The 18,335-nt window shown below is 39.2% G+C and overlaps 1 protein-coding gene across 1 annotated transcript in view; it reads left to right on the forward strand.

Moving 5' to 3' along the window:
• Positions 1-18,335, forward strand: part of PELI2 (pellino E3 ubiquitin protein ligase family member 2) — an 80,361-nt gene that overhangs the window by 12,908 nt on the left and 49,118 nt on the right. Inside the window, exon 2 of the mRNA XM_042799139.1 lies at positions 14,670-14,799. Within this exon, the coding sequence (XP_042655073.1) occupies positions 14,670-14,799 (130 nt within the window). The remainder of the gene's footprint in view (positions 1-14,669; positions 14,800-18,335) is intronic.

The following is an 18,335-nucleotide window of genomic DNA, read 5'->3' on the forward strand; positions in this document are numbered from 1 at the left end:
ATTTTCTTCTTCCACTCATGGATTTTACATATGCCATTGCCACTTTTTTTTTGGAAAGAGGAGTTTGATTTGATGTACAGACCTATGCCAAGTGTGACAGCTGTTGTCAAAATTAAAAAAGTGGTATAGCAAGCAATATTTGATAGGACTTTTTAGCTTCATATTATTTGTTGTTTTATTCATCTTTGCTTTGGAAGAACAAAAGTCCAGATAATGACTGTTCAGATGTGTGATTTGTCTTGGCGTAAATTAAGCCTGGTTGAAATCTAGATAAGTTCTGAACAGGTGCCTGTTTCAAATTGATCATGATAATTGCTCCTAGCTTCTAGAACTCCTTGTATTTAAGTGGTGTGGGACAAACTGATTAAGGATCTGGTGCGTCTTTGAGACCCTAAAGGGCAAACAGTGGGTAGGGGCAGGACAAGGTAGTCAGTTTTGGGGTGATGACCCAAACAGATGAAGTCAGTTGTCTGACGTAGCTACTGCTCCCAGCTGTCTAGGCAGTCCTGTGGGAGGACACCACATCCTCAAATCTACTGGCACTATTAGCTCCCTATTCCACTCATTTTCTATCTGCTTCTGATGAATACTTTGTGATTTACTGAAAGATGTAGTGACAGGTGAGCCTTGTAGTCTGTAACTGGAAATGAAGTATGTCACTGAGCTGATTTTATTCCAAAGTCTCCCAATGCTGTTTGAGCTCTATTGAGGAGAGTCTGTAAGATGAATGAGCCCCCCACACCCCCGCCTTGTTAGACATCAGGGAGTCCATGTGACTCTGATTCTCACCTCTGAGGAAAAAGCTTCAACTGGAGCTGTCACCTTAGTAGACAAAGAAGGAATCCAACTGCAAGACACATACCCAGAGGAAATCACGCTTTGCTGGTTCTCTGGCATATGAAACTCCTTGTTTTTTGATTGTTGTCTTTGTCACTACTGTTGTTTCACCTCTACTGCCTGCAGTAATGGTGGCATGTCAACTCTCCGTGAATGGGAATGGATGCAAATGTTCTGGCACCACAAGTAGTGGGGGAAGAGGTTTGGATGTAGAAGAATAATCCATAGTGACAGCCTGGGCCACACCATAAGGTCTGTCACAGGTGTTTGAAGAAAAATTCAGTATAGTAAATGTTCATTGTGTTTGTATGTGCAAGTCAGCACAGTGCCTCGGGATGAGAAACTTTTCTGGTTGTTATTGGCGTACTAGAAAAGCCTTAAGTAAGTGTGCTTCATGAAGTGTTTGGTATAGAACATAGGTCTTGTGATGATACATACTTTTGCTTTGGATCAGTTCATCTCTTCTTGCTCAGTGGAAAAAGTTGTCCCTGAAGAATAATTCCGAGTGTCTGCTTTTCTTGGGAAACCAGCTTTTTAGAGTCGCTTTGAACACCACCTGAAACTTTTTGGCAGTTGCAAATTATGTCCCATGTAGTTGAGCAGCCTCATACTTTTGCATCTCATCTATGAGCTCAGTTCAGAACTCAGACCAATATTCTGTATAACTCAACATAAACATGAAATTTTCTAGATATGAAATGTCTCCCTTTCCAAGTGGTTGTAAAATAGCCTAGTTAGGTTTTTTTTTGTCCTTGGCCAAAACTCTGAAAGAAGGAGTTTGGGATTGGTCCAGACAGGAATGCCTCTCTAGTGGACTTCAGTCTTGTTCTGTTATAATGGATGTTTCCAGAATATTTACCTCTGAGTATTACAGACAAAGATATTGAAACCGACTGCTGGGGTGTGAGTGTTTGTGTACATGGTTCTTCTCTTCTGCTACCCCTCAGGGTGGTAGAGCAATGGCAACTCTTGCCTGAGAGAATTCTACATAATGAAAGCAAGTGCAGCAGCTCTTTCCGCTGCGGTAGGTCTGCAAGAGGAAAGTAAAATGGTTGTGGGAAACCCTTACAGATATTCTTATGGATATAATGCTAAAGTATTGACAGAGTAGCAAAGGAGTATGCTCTTTATTTTCTGAAATGCCTATGCAGTATCTTTAGCTGGGCAAGGGAGAAGAGGTAAGAATTTGGGTTTCTGCAAAACCTACAGAAAAAGGAGATAGACTCAGGTTATGTCTGTGCTTGCATATCCTCATGCACTGGAGGGGAGTGGGATGCAAAATTCCTTAGCATTGTACTACTCCCCTATTCAGCTGAAAACAGCATATCATTGCCAAGGTGTCCTTATGGAGAGTGATGTCAAATAAAAACTTGAGGGCAAAAGGCCATCTCTTGAGCCAGCCAACTGTAATCGATTACTTGATTTCTGTGTGTCTGAACTAGCTCTTTTTAGACATGCTTTTCTGGGGAATCTACTTCCGATTCCAGTCTTGGGCTCATGAGCTTTATTTCTACAGATGAATTTCTATTTGGCTTGTGAATGCTGCTTCTAAGTCCTGTAATACTCTTTGGAATTATAGCCTGTACTTTGGGAAGCATTGCTTTAAACAGATCCTCTGTGTTCTTGGTCTGGTTTGCCCCATAGGACATCCTTGCCTTTAAAGTAAAAGAAATCTAGATAGAGAGAAACATATGGGGTGGCTTGTTTTTTGAAAGCTGGTGAACAAAAATAGTAATAGTATGCTGACTGTCTTTGTGGGTTTTGGCTAAGAAAGAGCTTGATTTCCAAAGGAAAAAATTTGAGGGAGAACTATATGTGGTTTTAAACTTGTTTTCTGTTCTACAAACCATTGTGCCACTTGTGTGCATTACTTAATATCTGTTGGAATGTATAAATGCAAATTTTGTGAAACTTCAGTTCTAGAGTATGTAACCAGAAGTAGACAAGCTGGGTTAGCACTGCAAATAAGCTAAGTGAAAATTTTGGTCCTCCAAGAAACTTAGCTGCTATAGAACCTTCAGAGTGTGGCTTCAGTGTTTCGGTGGTTGCATCTGTGTACAAACACAGTCTTGCATAGTCTAGTTATCTTGCATAAAACCATGTCTTGCTGCATCACTGAGAACAATGTGCCTTCCCATCTGGAGATAGCAGTGGTGCAAAATCTCTTGTTCAAGCAGTTGAGTCAAGAAGCTGTATAGTGAGATTCTTCTAGAGATCAGAATCTCTGAGCATTTAGAAATTAAAAGCTTTAGGAATACATCACTTCTGTGACTTTGATTCATTCTTAGTAAGTGCATGCAGATACCTCATAATTCTTAAATATTTGTGATGGTGTTCTGAGACCTGTAAAGGGTCAATGCTTATTTGATGTAAAATTTTGGGAAGTCCTCTTAAGGGAAGAAAAATCTCAAAATTCTGTGAGTAAGTGTGAAAATGAAACCCTTTGCTGTCATAAAGCTTTATAGATCAGAACTAGTTTTGCTAATCAGCAGTAAACATTTAACAACCTTGCAAAATCTTTTCCTGGCTGGAGGTGACTGATTAACTTTGTTCTAGATTACGATGAAAACAAACACCCAAGGTTGCTGTGAATTAGTAAATTGTCAGAGTGTTTTAGGTCTAAAGAAGATATATCTAAGTCTAGTTCTCGGTGTTGCTGCACTGTAAATTTCTGGTTTATTAAGACTTTTTAAAAACCCCACAGCTTCAGCTGTGGTATGATGCTTGTGTACCTCTGGTACACATACTGATCTGGTAGGTTCAAGGTGGTTTTTTAAAACTGGGTATGAAGCATAATTTATCCTGTGTGGTATTTAGGGCTCACAACACACTTGTTACCAAACAATAGGTACTGCCTAGCTTCCCTGCTAGCTGTTCTAGGTGCAGTGTTGCACTGATTCATGGTTCTCTCCAGACTGCTAGAGCTGTGCAGTTCTTCCAGCCTTCTGTGTGTTCGTTATGTCTCACCGGTTTTATTTCTACACCTATCTCATAGAATACCCATTCTTTTTTTATATTGTTTGGAGAATAAGAATTAAAAGCAGGAACCTCTGACAGTAACTCACACTGAATACTACATGCTAAATGTAACCATAGAATGATTCTCAGCCAGGTTGGTACATCTGGTCCACAACTAGGTGGTAGTGCAGCAGCCCTCTACAATAACCATCTGGAAACTTTCAACCTCTAGATCTTGCTGAGTGCTAGAAGGCAGAAAGGTAATTCTTTGTTTTTTCTCTTTACTTACCTGCTCTAAATCTTCTTGGAGCAGGCTGTGTGGTAGATTATCTTGCCTTTGACTGCTTGAGCCGATGTAGCAGGTGATGATAATGCAGCATCAGTGATATTAAGAAAACTGCTGTGTTGAGAGAGACAGTAGTGCTTGCAAGTGCTACAAAGAAGGAAACCCAATTCTTTATTTTCTGTTTGAGGCAAACGTTTGGGATTCTGTTATGCAGTTGGGATTGAACAGGGAACTGTGCAATTGTAAGGCTGTCTCTTCCCTGGGAAACTATAAGGAATGTTAAAATTGATAGGTTTTGACACAGATGTTGCAGTTCAGGATACTGTATTTGAGTGCTTCACTTTCTATTCAGTACACTGCCTGTGAGATCACATATATTCACAAAATGGATGCAAATTTTATCTCTTTCTCTGTGCTAAATGATACTGGAATGAACCTAAGAAGATTCTTGTCATGCTTGAGTGTTTGAAAAAGCTGTAACAGACATCCTGGAACTTCTTGTCTGTGGAATCACAAAAATGATATCAAAACTGCTTATATTTGGAGAATAACTGAAGTTATAAGAAAGCTATCACTTTTTCTTATGAAAATGTGAACTGTCAAGTAGTCCTTAATAGTGTTTTAGGGAAAGCATTTGATTGCTTAGGAAATGAATTGTCTAGATTGTACTTTTTTTTTAATGGCCCAAATGGTTCTTGGAATCAAATGTAGTTTCTCCATAATGTTTAATGTAGTGAAGTTTCAGATGTAACATGCTGTTATTACTATTCATTTGAACAGCTTGCTTATGTACCTCCGAGCATGTATGTAGCACAAGTAGATAGGTTGGGAGCATGTTTGGTATGTCAGGGCAGGTGTGTTTTGAGGTCTCTTGTTCCCTTGTGCTATATGAAGCCTAATTTGTCTTAATTCTGAAACTTGCAGGTTTTTTTTTGATCTGGTGTTTAAGAGAAGATTATAAACTGTTTCCAGACAGAAGCGTGTGGATCCTAAGCCTCTGGTGTTTTGGATAAACAGTCTTCCTCCTTCACTTTTTTCTCTCTCTGCATCAAAACCCAGCTGTGCATAGTACTTTCCTTTGAAAGGGATTTTGTGTTTATCTGACTTGTTTTGAATGCAGTAAAAGCTGGAACTTGCTTTCTATCATATCCATCTGTATTTAGTTTAACAAAATACTGTATCAAACAATTTCAGTGTCATTTGGCTAGATTATAGATAGTTCTCCAATGAATAGCATTTCCTCTATAATGTGAGAGGTTTAGGGTTGGGAAGAGGATTCTCTAAACATGGTGCTTTGACCACCTCTTATGTTCTTTTAGCTAGAATAAAAAGCATGCTTTGAAATGAACTTGATTAGTTTATACCCTGTATTTTGCTGTGCACTAGCATTGTTGGTTTTATGCAGTAGTGAATGGTTTTAGTTGACAGCTTTGGAGATGGGCTTAAAGCACTGAATAAAATTGCCTCCTTGTTAAATGAATGCTGGAGGGAGCAGTAAAATGTTGGAAATAAGGATTGTTGAGGAAGTCATTATGTGAAAGAACTGATTCCCTTACCCTTTGCTTTCTGAAAGGAAAACCCCTTGTATTGTAATGCTCTTCTGGCATATTACTTATATTTGAATTGGTATAACAGTATCATAAAAGTGGAGTTTTGGTGTTTGTTTTTTTTTTTTTTTTTTTTTTTTTTTTCCCTGTTAAAGGTAGCTGCTGTTTTTCCCTACCAGTATCATGGTTACAGATGGCTTCTAAGAAATATATTGTATGTGAGACTATAATCATTCTTTTCTCTGGCTATAGTGCTTGACTGGGCTGCCTGTGCAGGTTTTCAGCTATTAAGTTGTTTGCAACTGTCAGGTTATTTGACTGCTTTAATTGAAACTTATCCTGATGCTCTAGTAGTCTGCATCAGCATGCTGTTTTAGACTCTTCTAGAGCATTAGCTTTTAATCAAATTCTTGTGCTGCCTATATAGTTGTCTTGCAGAAGCCTATGCAGCAAATATCCTTCACTACTGCCTCTTGAAATACCTATTTCCACCTTGTCATTAACACATGCAGTTGCAGATCTTGAATTTCTTTAAACTAAGGTTGCAATGCCAATAGAAACTTCTACAGAAACTTATGTCTTTCAGAAGTGATGGCAAGGGTCTCTGTCCTTGATTTCATAAAAGCAGAAGTAAAAAATTTTCTGGAAGAATAATCTGGGGCAAGTAACAACCACTTGCTAAAAAAAATATGGTCAAAGAAAGTTGTAAGAATTTTCTATAGTAAGTTCTCCCACCCCAGAACGAATACCTGCTAGTTTATGTGAGTGTCCAAACTATACTCCTGGATCTCAGGTTGTCTTATGTTACAAGTAGTTAGAGTAATAAAGTCCTCAGTCTTGTACTCCTCAATTTGAGACTGGTTGATTTTGCTACTTTGCTTCCATATTTTCTTACTCTATTTTCCCACATCAGTGAGGGGTAGGGGAGAGTACCAAAATAGCAGAGAGGTTTGGTACTTTTGAAGGAAGCTGGGTGTGTATTGTAAATAAAGCTGATTAAAAGCACTTCTTACACAATTGATTTGGTATTTGCAAGCCAATAGCATCCTTTAACTTCTTGTATAGGGTAAAGTTTATATAGATCAGGAATATATTTTCTTGAATTGCCTATATTATGTAAACTAAATGTGCATGAACATTAGCCAGCTGTATTTTCTATAAATATTCTTCCTAAAACAAACTTGATTTTTTTTTTAAACTACTATGTTATAGTTGTTATAACAGCGGGGTGGTTCTGCTGACAGTGGAGGGAATGTGTGGAGTGGAATAGTTTGAAAAGCAGCCTATGAGATAATCTGAACTATAGTGTACTAGGCGCTCTCATCACTTGGCAAGAGGGATGACAACAATGAGAAGAGGCCATAGCAGCCAGAAATAGACTTTTTGCCCTCAGTCAGGTACGTACAAAACCAAAGAGCTGCCAGTTCTCTTCCAGAGCACCAAGGGAGAAGCAGGGTCACCCTGGAGAACCCCAGCTACTTCACATGCAATTTCTTGTAGTGTTATCAGTAGATAAGCTTCAACATTTTTGTATACCCAGTGAAGGAGGGAAGTAGGTTCTAGCTTACCTGATCTTTTGTAGGTGCCTCTGTAAGATTATTTTTTTTTTTCATAGTGTGTATAACCTTTTAGCCATGTGTTCAGCTAATCCACACTTCTGATTCTGATCAGAGAGAGACTGGCTGTACTTGAACATAAAAGCACCATAAGCGCAGCATATAGCTCTTGGTCAAGCTGACTGCTAGCTTCCTAATGGTAGCAAGAGCAATTAGGAGCACCTTCAGAAAGGTAGCTTAAAAAAAAAAAAAAACCAAACAAAACCCCTAATCACTAGCCAGAGATGCAAATCAGCCTTCTCTGAAAAATCTGCCTAATAACTACAGGGGTTATCAGGTCAGACTGCATTTCACTGAACCACTGCAACCTCTTTCAAGGCTGTAGGACTGTACAGGTAGCAATAAACTAAGCAGGCAGTGCTAAAATTTGGTGTTGGGGAATGAAGGCTTGTGGTGAACACAGGATTGATCACTATGCCAACAAGTATTGCTAAAGTACTAGAGAAGGAAATGCTTCCTAAAGTGCTTTAGGAGAGTAAAACGACTTCACAAATGCAAGTTGTAAGAACAAACACTTGTCTCAAAGGAAAAAAAAAAAAAAAAGCAAGCTGATTATAGCCACAATTAACTATTCCAACATACCTTTCTCAGGGATAATCAAGTTCACAGATGCAAAAACTTTGCTCTTAATTGGGAAAAGAGATGAGATTATTTGGGACTTTGGAACTTGCTGGTTTGGATTTTCTTGCTTTGCAGGAAGACTGCTTTATTAAGCTGTACTGCTGGTAGTGATTAGGAGGCATTTATGCCTGTAGAGGTGTCTTAGCCTGCAGAGTCTGAGGTGGGACCATGTCTTTCATTCAGGACTTCCTCCAAGGTTACATAAAGCAAAGGTCTTGGATCAGTGGCTCTTGTTACTCAAAGAATGGAAGCCCTTTGCCCTTTTCCATGAGTTACTTATTGCTGTAGCTATTATAGTGACAAAATCCTCTACTTAAGGCTACTTTAGCTTGCTGCAGTAACTTCTTAAAATGTTTTCCTTCAGAAAGAAAGAAAAATCAGATGGGGAATCAAATCTAGCATGTGAGCCTGCTGTGAAAAGGAAAAAAGAACAGGTTGTTTAGGTTCTTTGGATTTGGCAGGAAGTGCAGGAGACTTGCTTTGACCTGCATCTCCATTGCTGTGTGTATGGAGAGAGTTTTAACTCCAAAGATGTGGAGACAAGGTGGGGAGGCTTGGGTTTTCCAGACTGACTGAAACAGAAACATCATGGATGGACTAGGTAACTCTTTGAAGTTCTGTCTAGCTCTGTTTCCTGTCATTCTGTGATCAGGTGTACATTTTGCCAATGTGATGCAACTGGGAAATCGCATCTTTGGAAGACAGAAGGGAACCTTCTGGTTAGTCTGGGCTTGTTGGGCTGCTTGTTGAGTGCCGGGGGGTGATGATGATGATGAGGACAACAGTATCATCCTTCCAACCTTCAAGAAACTTCAAAAGTTTTTGTTGTATTCTGTTGTAGTCATCTGTGTAGCACTATACTGTTCAGGGAGCAGTCTTGCATTCACGGCCAAAACTTCACTACAGAACAGGCTGACAATTAATACTTCTGGTGGTGGAGGCTGATTTTGAGATAGAAATTGATGCCTGTAGTAATCAGCTGGAGACAAGCTTAGACTTAAATTCATATTGAGTTAATATCTGTAATACTGTTACACAGTACCAGAGAATAGAGTTCAAGGGAGAAAATAAACCACTACTAGGCTGTTGGTACAGAAGTACTACTTACCTTTGCTTTTCCTATTTGACAACGCTTCCCAATGAGATTTAAGTTTGAGAATAACTTCAGTGTTCTGTTTCATTGAAATTCTCAGATAATTGGCAGACAGCAACTGCTTGTTTTATGAAGGTCTGATACAGAAAAACATCCAGAATAAACATTGTCTTCACCAAAAAAAAAAATAAATCCAAACCTATTCAAGTTATTTTGCTGAAATAGTGCATCAGTTCTCCTAGATACAAAATGAATTGTTCAGTACAGTATAGGGGTGAGGGGGAGTGTAAAGAGTATGAAGTACTAGCAGTGATGTTACATTAAAGGAGACACAAGTTCATTTATTTTGTTGTCAGTGTTGCATATGTTGATGCTTTCTGTTTGCTTGCTGATATAAACTAGCATGTGACTTTTTCTCCTTTTAATCTGTGTTCAAGGGAGTAAATGTTGGATGCCTCAGCAGAAGAGGGCTTTCCAGTTAGTCAGGACTTGAGTGTACAGCTGTGAAAAGCTCTGGGGCTGGATATTATGGAGGTGAATAATGTATCTTTAGACTTCTAACATTATAGATGTCATGAGAACTATAGATTTGCAATACGTCCAAAGGAATCTCTCCTGCCCTCTGTGCTGTTCTTCCCTTGTTGCTAATATAAGTGCTCCTGTGGCTTTGCAGTGAACTGGGGAGTGAGGAATTGATGTGGCTTAAAACTAAATTTAAAGCATAAATCTGGTTTTGTTTCCCCTTTGTGTGAATCAGGGAGAGAAGTAGCAGGAACAAACTAGCAAATGAAAGGTGGGACTGCTGCTTTTGGCAGCAGTGTTGGCCCACACTGGCTCAGTGATAGTAAAAATACAGTGTAAGCACAAGCTGAGTTTTTGATATTTGCAGAGTATGTACCACTGGATGATACTGACCATGGAACTGGAATGTGTTTAAAAGGAAAAATTCACTCAAGTCTGACTTCACTTCTACAACTTATTGTTTCGTGCAGCAAAGATGTGCTTTCCCTCACTCATTAGAGCTCTGGTAACAACTGAACTGTTGCATGTCATCTGTTCATAGCGAAGTCTGTGAAATGGGAGGGTTTGCACCTAAAAATGAAAGATGTGCAGTAGATCTATTAGTAGTAGGTCAGGATAGCAAAGTGAAATTACTCTTCCTTGTTCAGGGGAAATTATTACCAGTGAAAATTAACATTTGTTCAATTTGTAGTCTTTTAGGAGGTAGGTTGCATAGGTATGGAGAAGTATTTAAGTTTTATGATAGTTTGTATTTTCATAGCATTGTTTTAAAAAAAAAAAATAAAAATCAGCTATTAGCAGCAGCTTCTGTGTCTGGTAGCTAGTAAATATTCCACTTAATTTTGAGGATGACTTCCCTGAGTTGAAGTCTTAATTTTTTGAGGTGCAGGTTAAGACTTTTAGAGGTCTTGTCCTAAATAACATAGGTCTTGTTTACTCTTTGCCACTGGCTAATCGTGATTCCTTTTAAAAAAGCAAACCAAAACAAACCAGCTTGTGTAACAAGTCATCCCACAAATGGTTCAAAACTTGATGATCTCTGAAGTAGTCAAGTAGGTTCCTACAAGATTAGTAGAAAATAGGAACTTGCCAAAGTGTTCGGACTGTGGGAGAGAGCGTGTGTGGTCTTGTTCTCCAGTCAGCCGTGAATCCACGCAGAGGAGAGTCTTTCATTACATATCCCAGCCATGGGAAAAACTTAACTGGAGTTTGCATTTCATTATATACCAAAGTCCTCAACTGTTTGATGTAAATCTGTAGGAAACTGGCTTTGATAATTATGGTGCCCATAGCCTATGCCAGCACCACTCCCTTATTTGCAAGGAATAGTGCTATCAACGGAGATAATTATCCCACGAGGTTTCACAATGGTAGTTGCCCCAGTATTGCTGTCGCTGAGAAGCATTTGAAAAAAGTATAGGGCTGCGTTGGTCCGATGTTTTGGAACATCTGGTGAACTTCAGAGGTGCCCTGTAGATCTGCAAGTGAGCACGATAGTCTCAGAAATGGTCATTCTGTCTTTGTGAAATTTAGTTTCATAGCATCATAGAATACCAGGTTGGAAAGGACCTCAAGGATCACCTGGTCCAACCTTTCTTGACAAAAGCACAGTGTAATTTCTCCTAGTTTGTTTTATTTTTTTGGAAACAACATTTGTTGTAGGATTTTTGATGGGATGGAGAGTTCCAGCTGCAGGTTGTCTTTGGTAGTGCTGGCCATATTGCAAAGCAGAAAGTTGGCATGCTTATGTGCTGGTCCCTGAGTGCATCAGGCTCCTGGAGCTACTGGAAGGCTGCAGGGAGAAGGGAAACGGGCTGATGCTTGTGGAGAGCGGTTGTGAGAGGATTCAACAAGGAGCCTCTGTTTATGAAGCTCCTGTTGGCTATGGGGAAGCTCAGTCTCCCAGCATTCAATGATGGGGAATTTGTGACCTTAGTCCTTGTCTCTCTCTTCCTCCTGTGCCGTCCCATCTTGCTGCTGCCCGGGAGGAGACAGTTGTTGCTCACGCAGGCACTGCTCAGCGGAACAGTTGAGAAAAATGAAGGATGGGAGAGGGCTGCCTCTCTCACTGTAGCTCCTTGTGCTAATGCTTAGAAAAGCTGACTTGGCGAGGTGTGGGTGGCCATGCCTGTGTTCCTCCTCCTGAAGGCTGAACCCACTGTGTCCTGTGGGACAGCTCAGCTTAGAAAGGCGGGGACTTGCCAAGAAGTGGATGTGGGTCTGCCGCTTCAAGAATGATCTCAGTCGCACACTTGCCAGGACAGGGATGCTGAGTGAGTGGGTGCAGGTCCTGTTGCAGCTGGCAAGATCCCATGGCATTGATATCCCCTTGTTTGGTATGTGGGTGGTTTAGGCAGTGGCAAGGAAAGGTGTGGCGTGAGTGCCATGGGGAGATCTGGCTTCTGGGGAACAAGTTGAGAGTCCTGGCCTAGAAAACAAATGAAGGCATCTGCTGGCTGTGGAGAAGAAAGAGGCAAGTTCTCTGACACTCGTTTTTTTCTCCTGTAAAACAAATACATATGCCTAGTAATTGTCCTAACTCCTTTTACCAATGTCAGATCAAAATAAAACTTGCAGGTCTATAATTAAAGCTTTAAAAATAGTAAAACTACCACTCAATTCCTCCTGCCTTTTTGTGCAGACAAAATTTAGAAATTGGCACAAAGAAAACCTTCATGAAAACTTGTCAGTGCTAATCAGGATGAGTGAATTAAACTTTCACTTTGCTTTTTTCCTCCTATTTAAAGTTTCCAGAAGGCTTTTAAACCTTGATTGGCTTCTTTCTTTCACTTTTTTGGAAAGATAATTAAATCCCACAGAGACCTTAAATGAAATCAAGTGGCCTTTCCCAGTTATAATTGTTTTGTGAACATGAGAAAAAACAAAATAACCCCACTAGCCTGGTTTTAACTTTCAGTGGAACTACTTAAATTCAGTACTGCTTAACAGTTACACAAATACAAAAGTTTTAATTACAAAATATAAAGCTAATGTTGATACTACTTTATATATATATGTATTTCTGAAGGAGTTACTGCTTTCTCAGGTTTTCAGATAAAAATACTTGCAGGAAGAATGTTGTCTTCAGGCAAGTTAAAACTTGCTGACAGGTTCGTGGTAATGTCTTTGAAAGAAAGCACGTGTATATATCTAGGAAGATTCAAGCTGCAGAATCAAATCATTCCTATTTTGAGGGCTGGTATTTAAGTAGCCTGTGGATCATATTGGTATATCTTTCTAGCTATTTGTCTCTTGTGATGAGGATCTGCTGTGTTAACTGAGTGCTACTCTTCTCTTGTGTAGGGTTAACAACAAGTTTCCAGATATGAGTAGGCCTGATACGAAATAACAGTGATTTACTCCTGTTGTTTTTCTGCTGTCTTGGGGAATATCTTTTAATATTCCAGAAAAACACAGTAGTTTTCCCTATGAAAATGGAAGTGGGAAAACAAGTTCAATTGTAGACCATCTGAAAAAGCTCTTAACTTAGGTGTCTCTAATATAGCGTATTAAATATGTGTTAAAAAAAGTCTGTTTTCATGGTTTAGAGTACTTAAAATTGAAATTATTTCAATCTTAAATCTGTTCTTGTTTGTGCACACAAATATTCAGCAGTCCTGCAGTTCAGGCCACTGGTATTTGGACACCATGCATGTGAAGTTTTAAACTATTTTCCTGTGTGACAGCAGGCGATCCTTGCCTGAAGTCAGCAGCCGGCCTTCCGTAGGGCAGTGCTCCAGAACCTTAACAATGAGACCACTTACTTTCATCCACTACCCAGTTCTCATTTGTTTGCAAAAGGATACGAGGCTCTCCACTGTCATTACACAAACTAGTTACATATACAGACTGTAATGATAAGAAAAAAAAGATTCTGGGTTACTGCATTGCTTTTCCTAGTCAATGGATGTCACAGAACAGCTCTTGCAGCCTGAGCAGTGAATGACTATTGGCTTTTCGCAGGGCTGTAAACAAATAGTTTTAATCTGCAGATGGTGTGGTGGATGTAGAGCTGAACTACTTTTAAGTGTATCTTTAAAAAGTTCTCCTAACTTTTATTTTAACCTCTTTTGCTTTTCAGGGAGTTAGTCATCTTTAAATCTTCCTTCTCCTTTTCAGATTCTTTTCCTGACTGTGATGTTAGCTTTTAATCATAAAGACTGTAGGAGAGGGATACATATGACCAGTGTAGAATAGATCTTACCGGTAAGACAAATGAGATTTATAAGTGGAATAACATCTGTAGTTCTTCTGGCAAAAGTTTGAAATCTCTGAGGATCAGGAATGGAAGAGGCATCTATACAGTGAAGCAAAGCCCTGAGATTTTAGACCAGCTGAGAGTTAGCAAGAATGTTACAGACGACAGTGCTGTGATGAGAATATCTACCTGTCCTAAACCTTCGGAGTGGGGTGGCGGTGAATTCAATGCTTATACATTGCATAGAAATTTCCAGTTGATCCCTTCCCTTCAGAAGGAGCTATGTCCCCTTGAGGCTTAAGACTTCTCTGAATAATTAATCTGTTGGGTCTCTGTCCTCAGAGAAAGATGAAAGAACTGTTGAAGGCTACTATGTTACACCTGATAAAAGAAGTCATTACAGGTATAGGTGTAGACACATAAATTAAAAACACTTGCATCCTCTTTCCTTAATAATAGATGAAGCCTTTAGGATTAGAGTTTCAGAGGAAGAAAAAAGGGTAAGAAAAGCCAACAAGAAAAACCTATGCGAGTAGAGTAAAATTCCCTTTTATTTAGTTTTACTTGCCCCTGAATTACTTTGTTCTTCCAAAACACTGATGTTCTTCCTCTTGTCTTCTCCATTTCTGCATGAGATGTGGGGAAGGGGGATGGTAGGGTAAAAACATTTTTTAAACTCCCTGTGTTCAGAAATACAGAGAAGATTTGTTCTTCCAAAATTCCTTTAATTCTAAAGGTGAAGAAGTATTTCTGTGGCTGAACAACTCAGTATTTAATTTGTAGTTTATTACCTTATTAATGATGTATGAATTTTCAACCATTGTTAGGTTAAAGAACATTTGAATGCTCATAATTCAAGAACGAAACTTACCATGGTTGTTAATTTTTGCTGGTGCATTTGATGACAGGATACTGCAGCCAAGTTTCTGTTTTCTTTTCCTGTATACCAAATTGGTGGTGGTTTATGCCAAACTTTTTTGTTTACTTCTAGATATAATGGATCCCTCCCTAATGGTGACAGAGGACGCAGGAAAAGCAGATTTGCCCTTTATAAGCGACCGAAGGCAAATGGAGTTAAGCCCAGCACCGTTCACGTCATTTCTACTCCTCAAGCATCAAAGGTATGTGACAATGGGGCAAACCCTGTTTTTCTGATGATCCTGCAGATATCTTGGGAGAACAACTCACATGTTACAGCTGATTTACCTTGCTGCCGGTTGATTCTGTGGTAATCAGGTATATGTGTTTTAATGAGAAGTCTGCAGTGGATTTTCTTTCTGGGGGTGTACGTCTTTAATCCAGTTACCTGTTTAAAATAGTCTTTAACCTCAAATACGAGATAATCTGACCTTTCTGCCCCTGTTCAGAAAGCTGACTTTGTCAGTGCTGACTGTTTCATCTGAGCCGTATAGTTGTGATACAGTTGTGTCCCTCTGGGCCTTTAATTTTTGTTGCTAAAAGTGATATTATATATGTTTTTACCTGAAGTTTAGTGTAAGTGAAGTAGGAAAAGCAGTAAGGCAAATATGTTAACAGTGATATACTGATGTATAGAACTGTCCAGATTAGAGTTCTGGTGGTGGAACATACTTCAAGCTGCAAAAAGTCATGCTATCACTTCTCAAAGCCTGTTTTCTAGAAGAAAAAGGTGACTAGGCCAAACTGGAGGAGGAGTCCTGTAGTGACACTCACAAAAGTGGATGGTTTGTAAGAGGCATACATCACTTTTACTGAAATACAGATTGGGGGAGGGAGAGAACCTACACCATTTTCAGAAGTGTGTTGACTAACTTAGACCAAGAGGAGATTAATGTATAGTGTAGGATTATGCTTTCTTTTATAATACATATCGTACACAGTATACACCAAAACTATACAAATGTCAAATACACAATATTAGAGCTTGTTTTTTTAAAAATTGTATAGGGCCTGCCTAGTGCAGATAGATATGTATTTGGCTTAAAAGTTTCTGTAAATATCTTTTAGTGTTTGTGTTCTCAAAATGAACACATTTGTGAGTTGAATCTTTCAGATGAAGTCAACCTTCGAAATAGGCCTGTAGTATATATTTGCATGTTGGTAACTGTGGTCTGTTGCTTAAAATGTAACAAATTAAAAAAATGTGTTTTGCATAGCTGTTGGAAATATACACATGTTCTCACTGGATAATCTTAAGCATTTGGACTGCAGATAGTATTTCGGCATTTGAGTTGCAAAATATTTAAACACCTGGCAGACACCGCAAAATATCTGGTTAATGTTCATCTGTGTTGTTATTGTAGTGCAGATAAAATGTGTGCTGTACAAATTAGTGCCATTATAAAGATAGCATAGGGTCTGAGACATTAAAGCCCCTCCTTTGAGGATTTGGATTCAGGTAGATATGTCAGGTTGAATGCATTCTTTTGCACTTTCTCTGAACCCTTATAAAAGAGCTTTTGTGTATTTATACTGTTGTCTGGGGCAAGGCTGGTGGATGTGTGCCAGAACAGTGATGCAGTGGATTTCTGTTAGTGCTCTTTTGATGCAGAGAAAGGACACTTACGTTTTAAGACAGTTTTGTAGGCTTTTCTGACATCTTAGACAGCAGAGCTTAAGTCTGTTTTACTAGGAATGGTTTCTGCATACAACTTTGTTAATGATTGCAGAAAAATAGACTAACAAAGAAAAGAGTGAGCTGCTTTGTTCTCAGAAAATAATGTGCAACTTGACCTCAAAAGCTTTGTTCTGTTCTCAGTCTTTCAGTTTAACTCTTCTTTAAGGAAGATGAAACAGTGGAAACTTGTGCTGCACAGGATATTAACAGGTTTCCTCCCTTTACACCCTTCCTTCTAACTTTTCAGATACTAGTTCTCTGTTTTCCTTTGCTTGTCTATCACTGTGTAAACCGAATCTTTGAGTAGAAGGAAACATGTTAGAGTACTGATGCTTTTTGGGTGGTGGATTTAGCAGAGGTGGGTAAAGCACTGACTGTCTCCATTTGTTTTGTCTCTGCTATGCCATGGGTGCTTGAATAAGGTGCATAGCTGTTTTTGTGTGAATTCCATTAATGCAGCAGCTCAAGAACTGTAACTGTCACCAATTTTCAGCTAGTGTGTCAGCCTGAAAACGTAATAGATCGTAAGAGGATGCTTGTCATGTTCCATTGTCCCTGCTATGCAGGTGTCAAGGACAGCTGGAGTAGCAGTGGTTTCAGTAGTAAATTTAGCTGAGCTAATTGCATATGAATCAGTGCCTTTTGTTTTTTCTACTGGAGTGCTTGTTTTTTGCCACTCTGCCTTCTGGAGGTGCCAAAGAAAATTCAGAATTCTTTGGCCTTCTGAGGGTAATGGGTATATTTTGGGGTAAAGCACTGCTTGGGGTAATAAATCTCAAGTTTTTTCAGAACACTGTTAAAATATGCATGCATCTCTTCAGCATCATGTACTTGACTTTAAACCTATTTTATTAACTCCATATTTCAGCACCATTCAGGAAATTTTCTAGTGTTCCCTATTTTATAAAACAGACTGCTTGTTTGAGACAGACTTTTTCCAGAATTGTCAAAATTGGTATTACTGTAAGAAAGGAGGCTCAAAACTTTTATGCTGTGTCTTGCTTGGTGGGGATGGGGAGAAGTGTGAGACTTCATGAACTGTGTATGAACCTTATTCAAGATTTTAATAATCCCCTTTGCTAGACCAGAGAGTTTTTCAAAATGGTCAAGTCAGAGGAGAGGCCATTCCTTGCATTGACTTAGGTCTCATGATCATCAGTCATGATCCATATGATCTGTGAAAACCTTCCTCTGACTACCAAACTCTTAAGTTTGCTACTAGCTCATCATGACATAGCTAGGATTGCTGATTTTTATTTACAAGTTATTAGAGCTATTTAACAAAATCAAAAGTTAGTGTTTATCTTGTTTGGTTGAGTTGTTTTAACTGTTGCTTTCAATGCACAATAGTTAATGCTGTGGAACTCAAGTCTAGGTTTGCTGGTGTCTGAAATGATTAAAGGGGTTTACTTGTGCAGAAATTTTCCAGTGAGTGCTAAACTTCAAGTGAGAAGGGGATGTAAGTTTTCAGAATAACCACCTGGGAATGAGGGAGTTTACTACATTTTGAGGAGGAGGAATATGGGAGGTTTTTAAAGGTTTTTTTGTATCTTGGGGTGTTTCGAGGTGTTTTGCTCTGGGGGTATACATATTTGACAGGGAAAAAGGCATCTGTAACTGAAAACAAAACCTGCTTAATATCACTGTAGAATAATACTTGAGGACAGTATTAGCTTTCTTTCAGACCTTAAGTAGGTGAATAATATGCCCTGTCTAAATAAAACTGTATGATCCTAATTTCTGCTAAGCAAAGATGTTCATGTACATGAATCAACAGATTGGATGTTGAACATCCAATCTGTTGATTCAGTGGGCTGTTAGGTTAACACTTCCCTCTGTGCAAACGCAAGTGGATCTTCACTCCTGTTTCCTCCTCTTCATAGCCATCACTAACTCCTTGTTGGATGTTATTTGGAGTTGTTGTTCTTGTGGAGCAGTGGGAGAGAACCCCCTCAGCTCCAAGTGAAGGGGGTGCTGGCAGCTGGCATGAGGTTACTGGTGATGCTGAACAATCCAGTCATGTAATCCCCCATGACTTTAGGTGTGCATGCGTTTAGCTTT

The sequence above is a fragment of the Tyto alba genome, unplaced genomic scaffold, assembly GCF_018691265.1.
Source record: "Tyto alba isolate M040663 unplaced genomic scaffold, T.alba_DEE_v4.0 Super-Scaffold_29, whole genome shotgun sequence".
In the NCBI taxonomy this organism is placed as follows: Eukaryota; Metazoa; Chordata; class Aves; order Strigiformes; family Tytonidae; genus Tyto; species Tyto alba.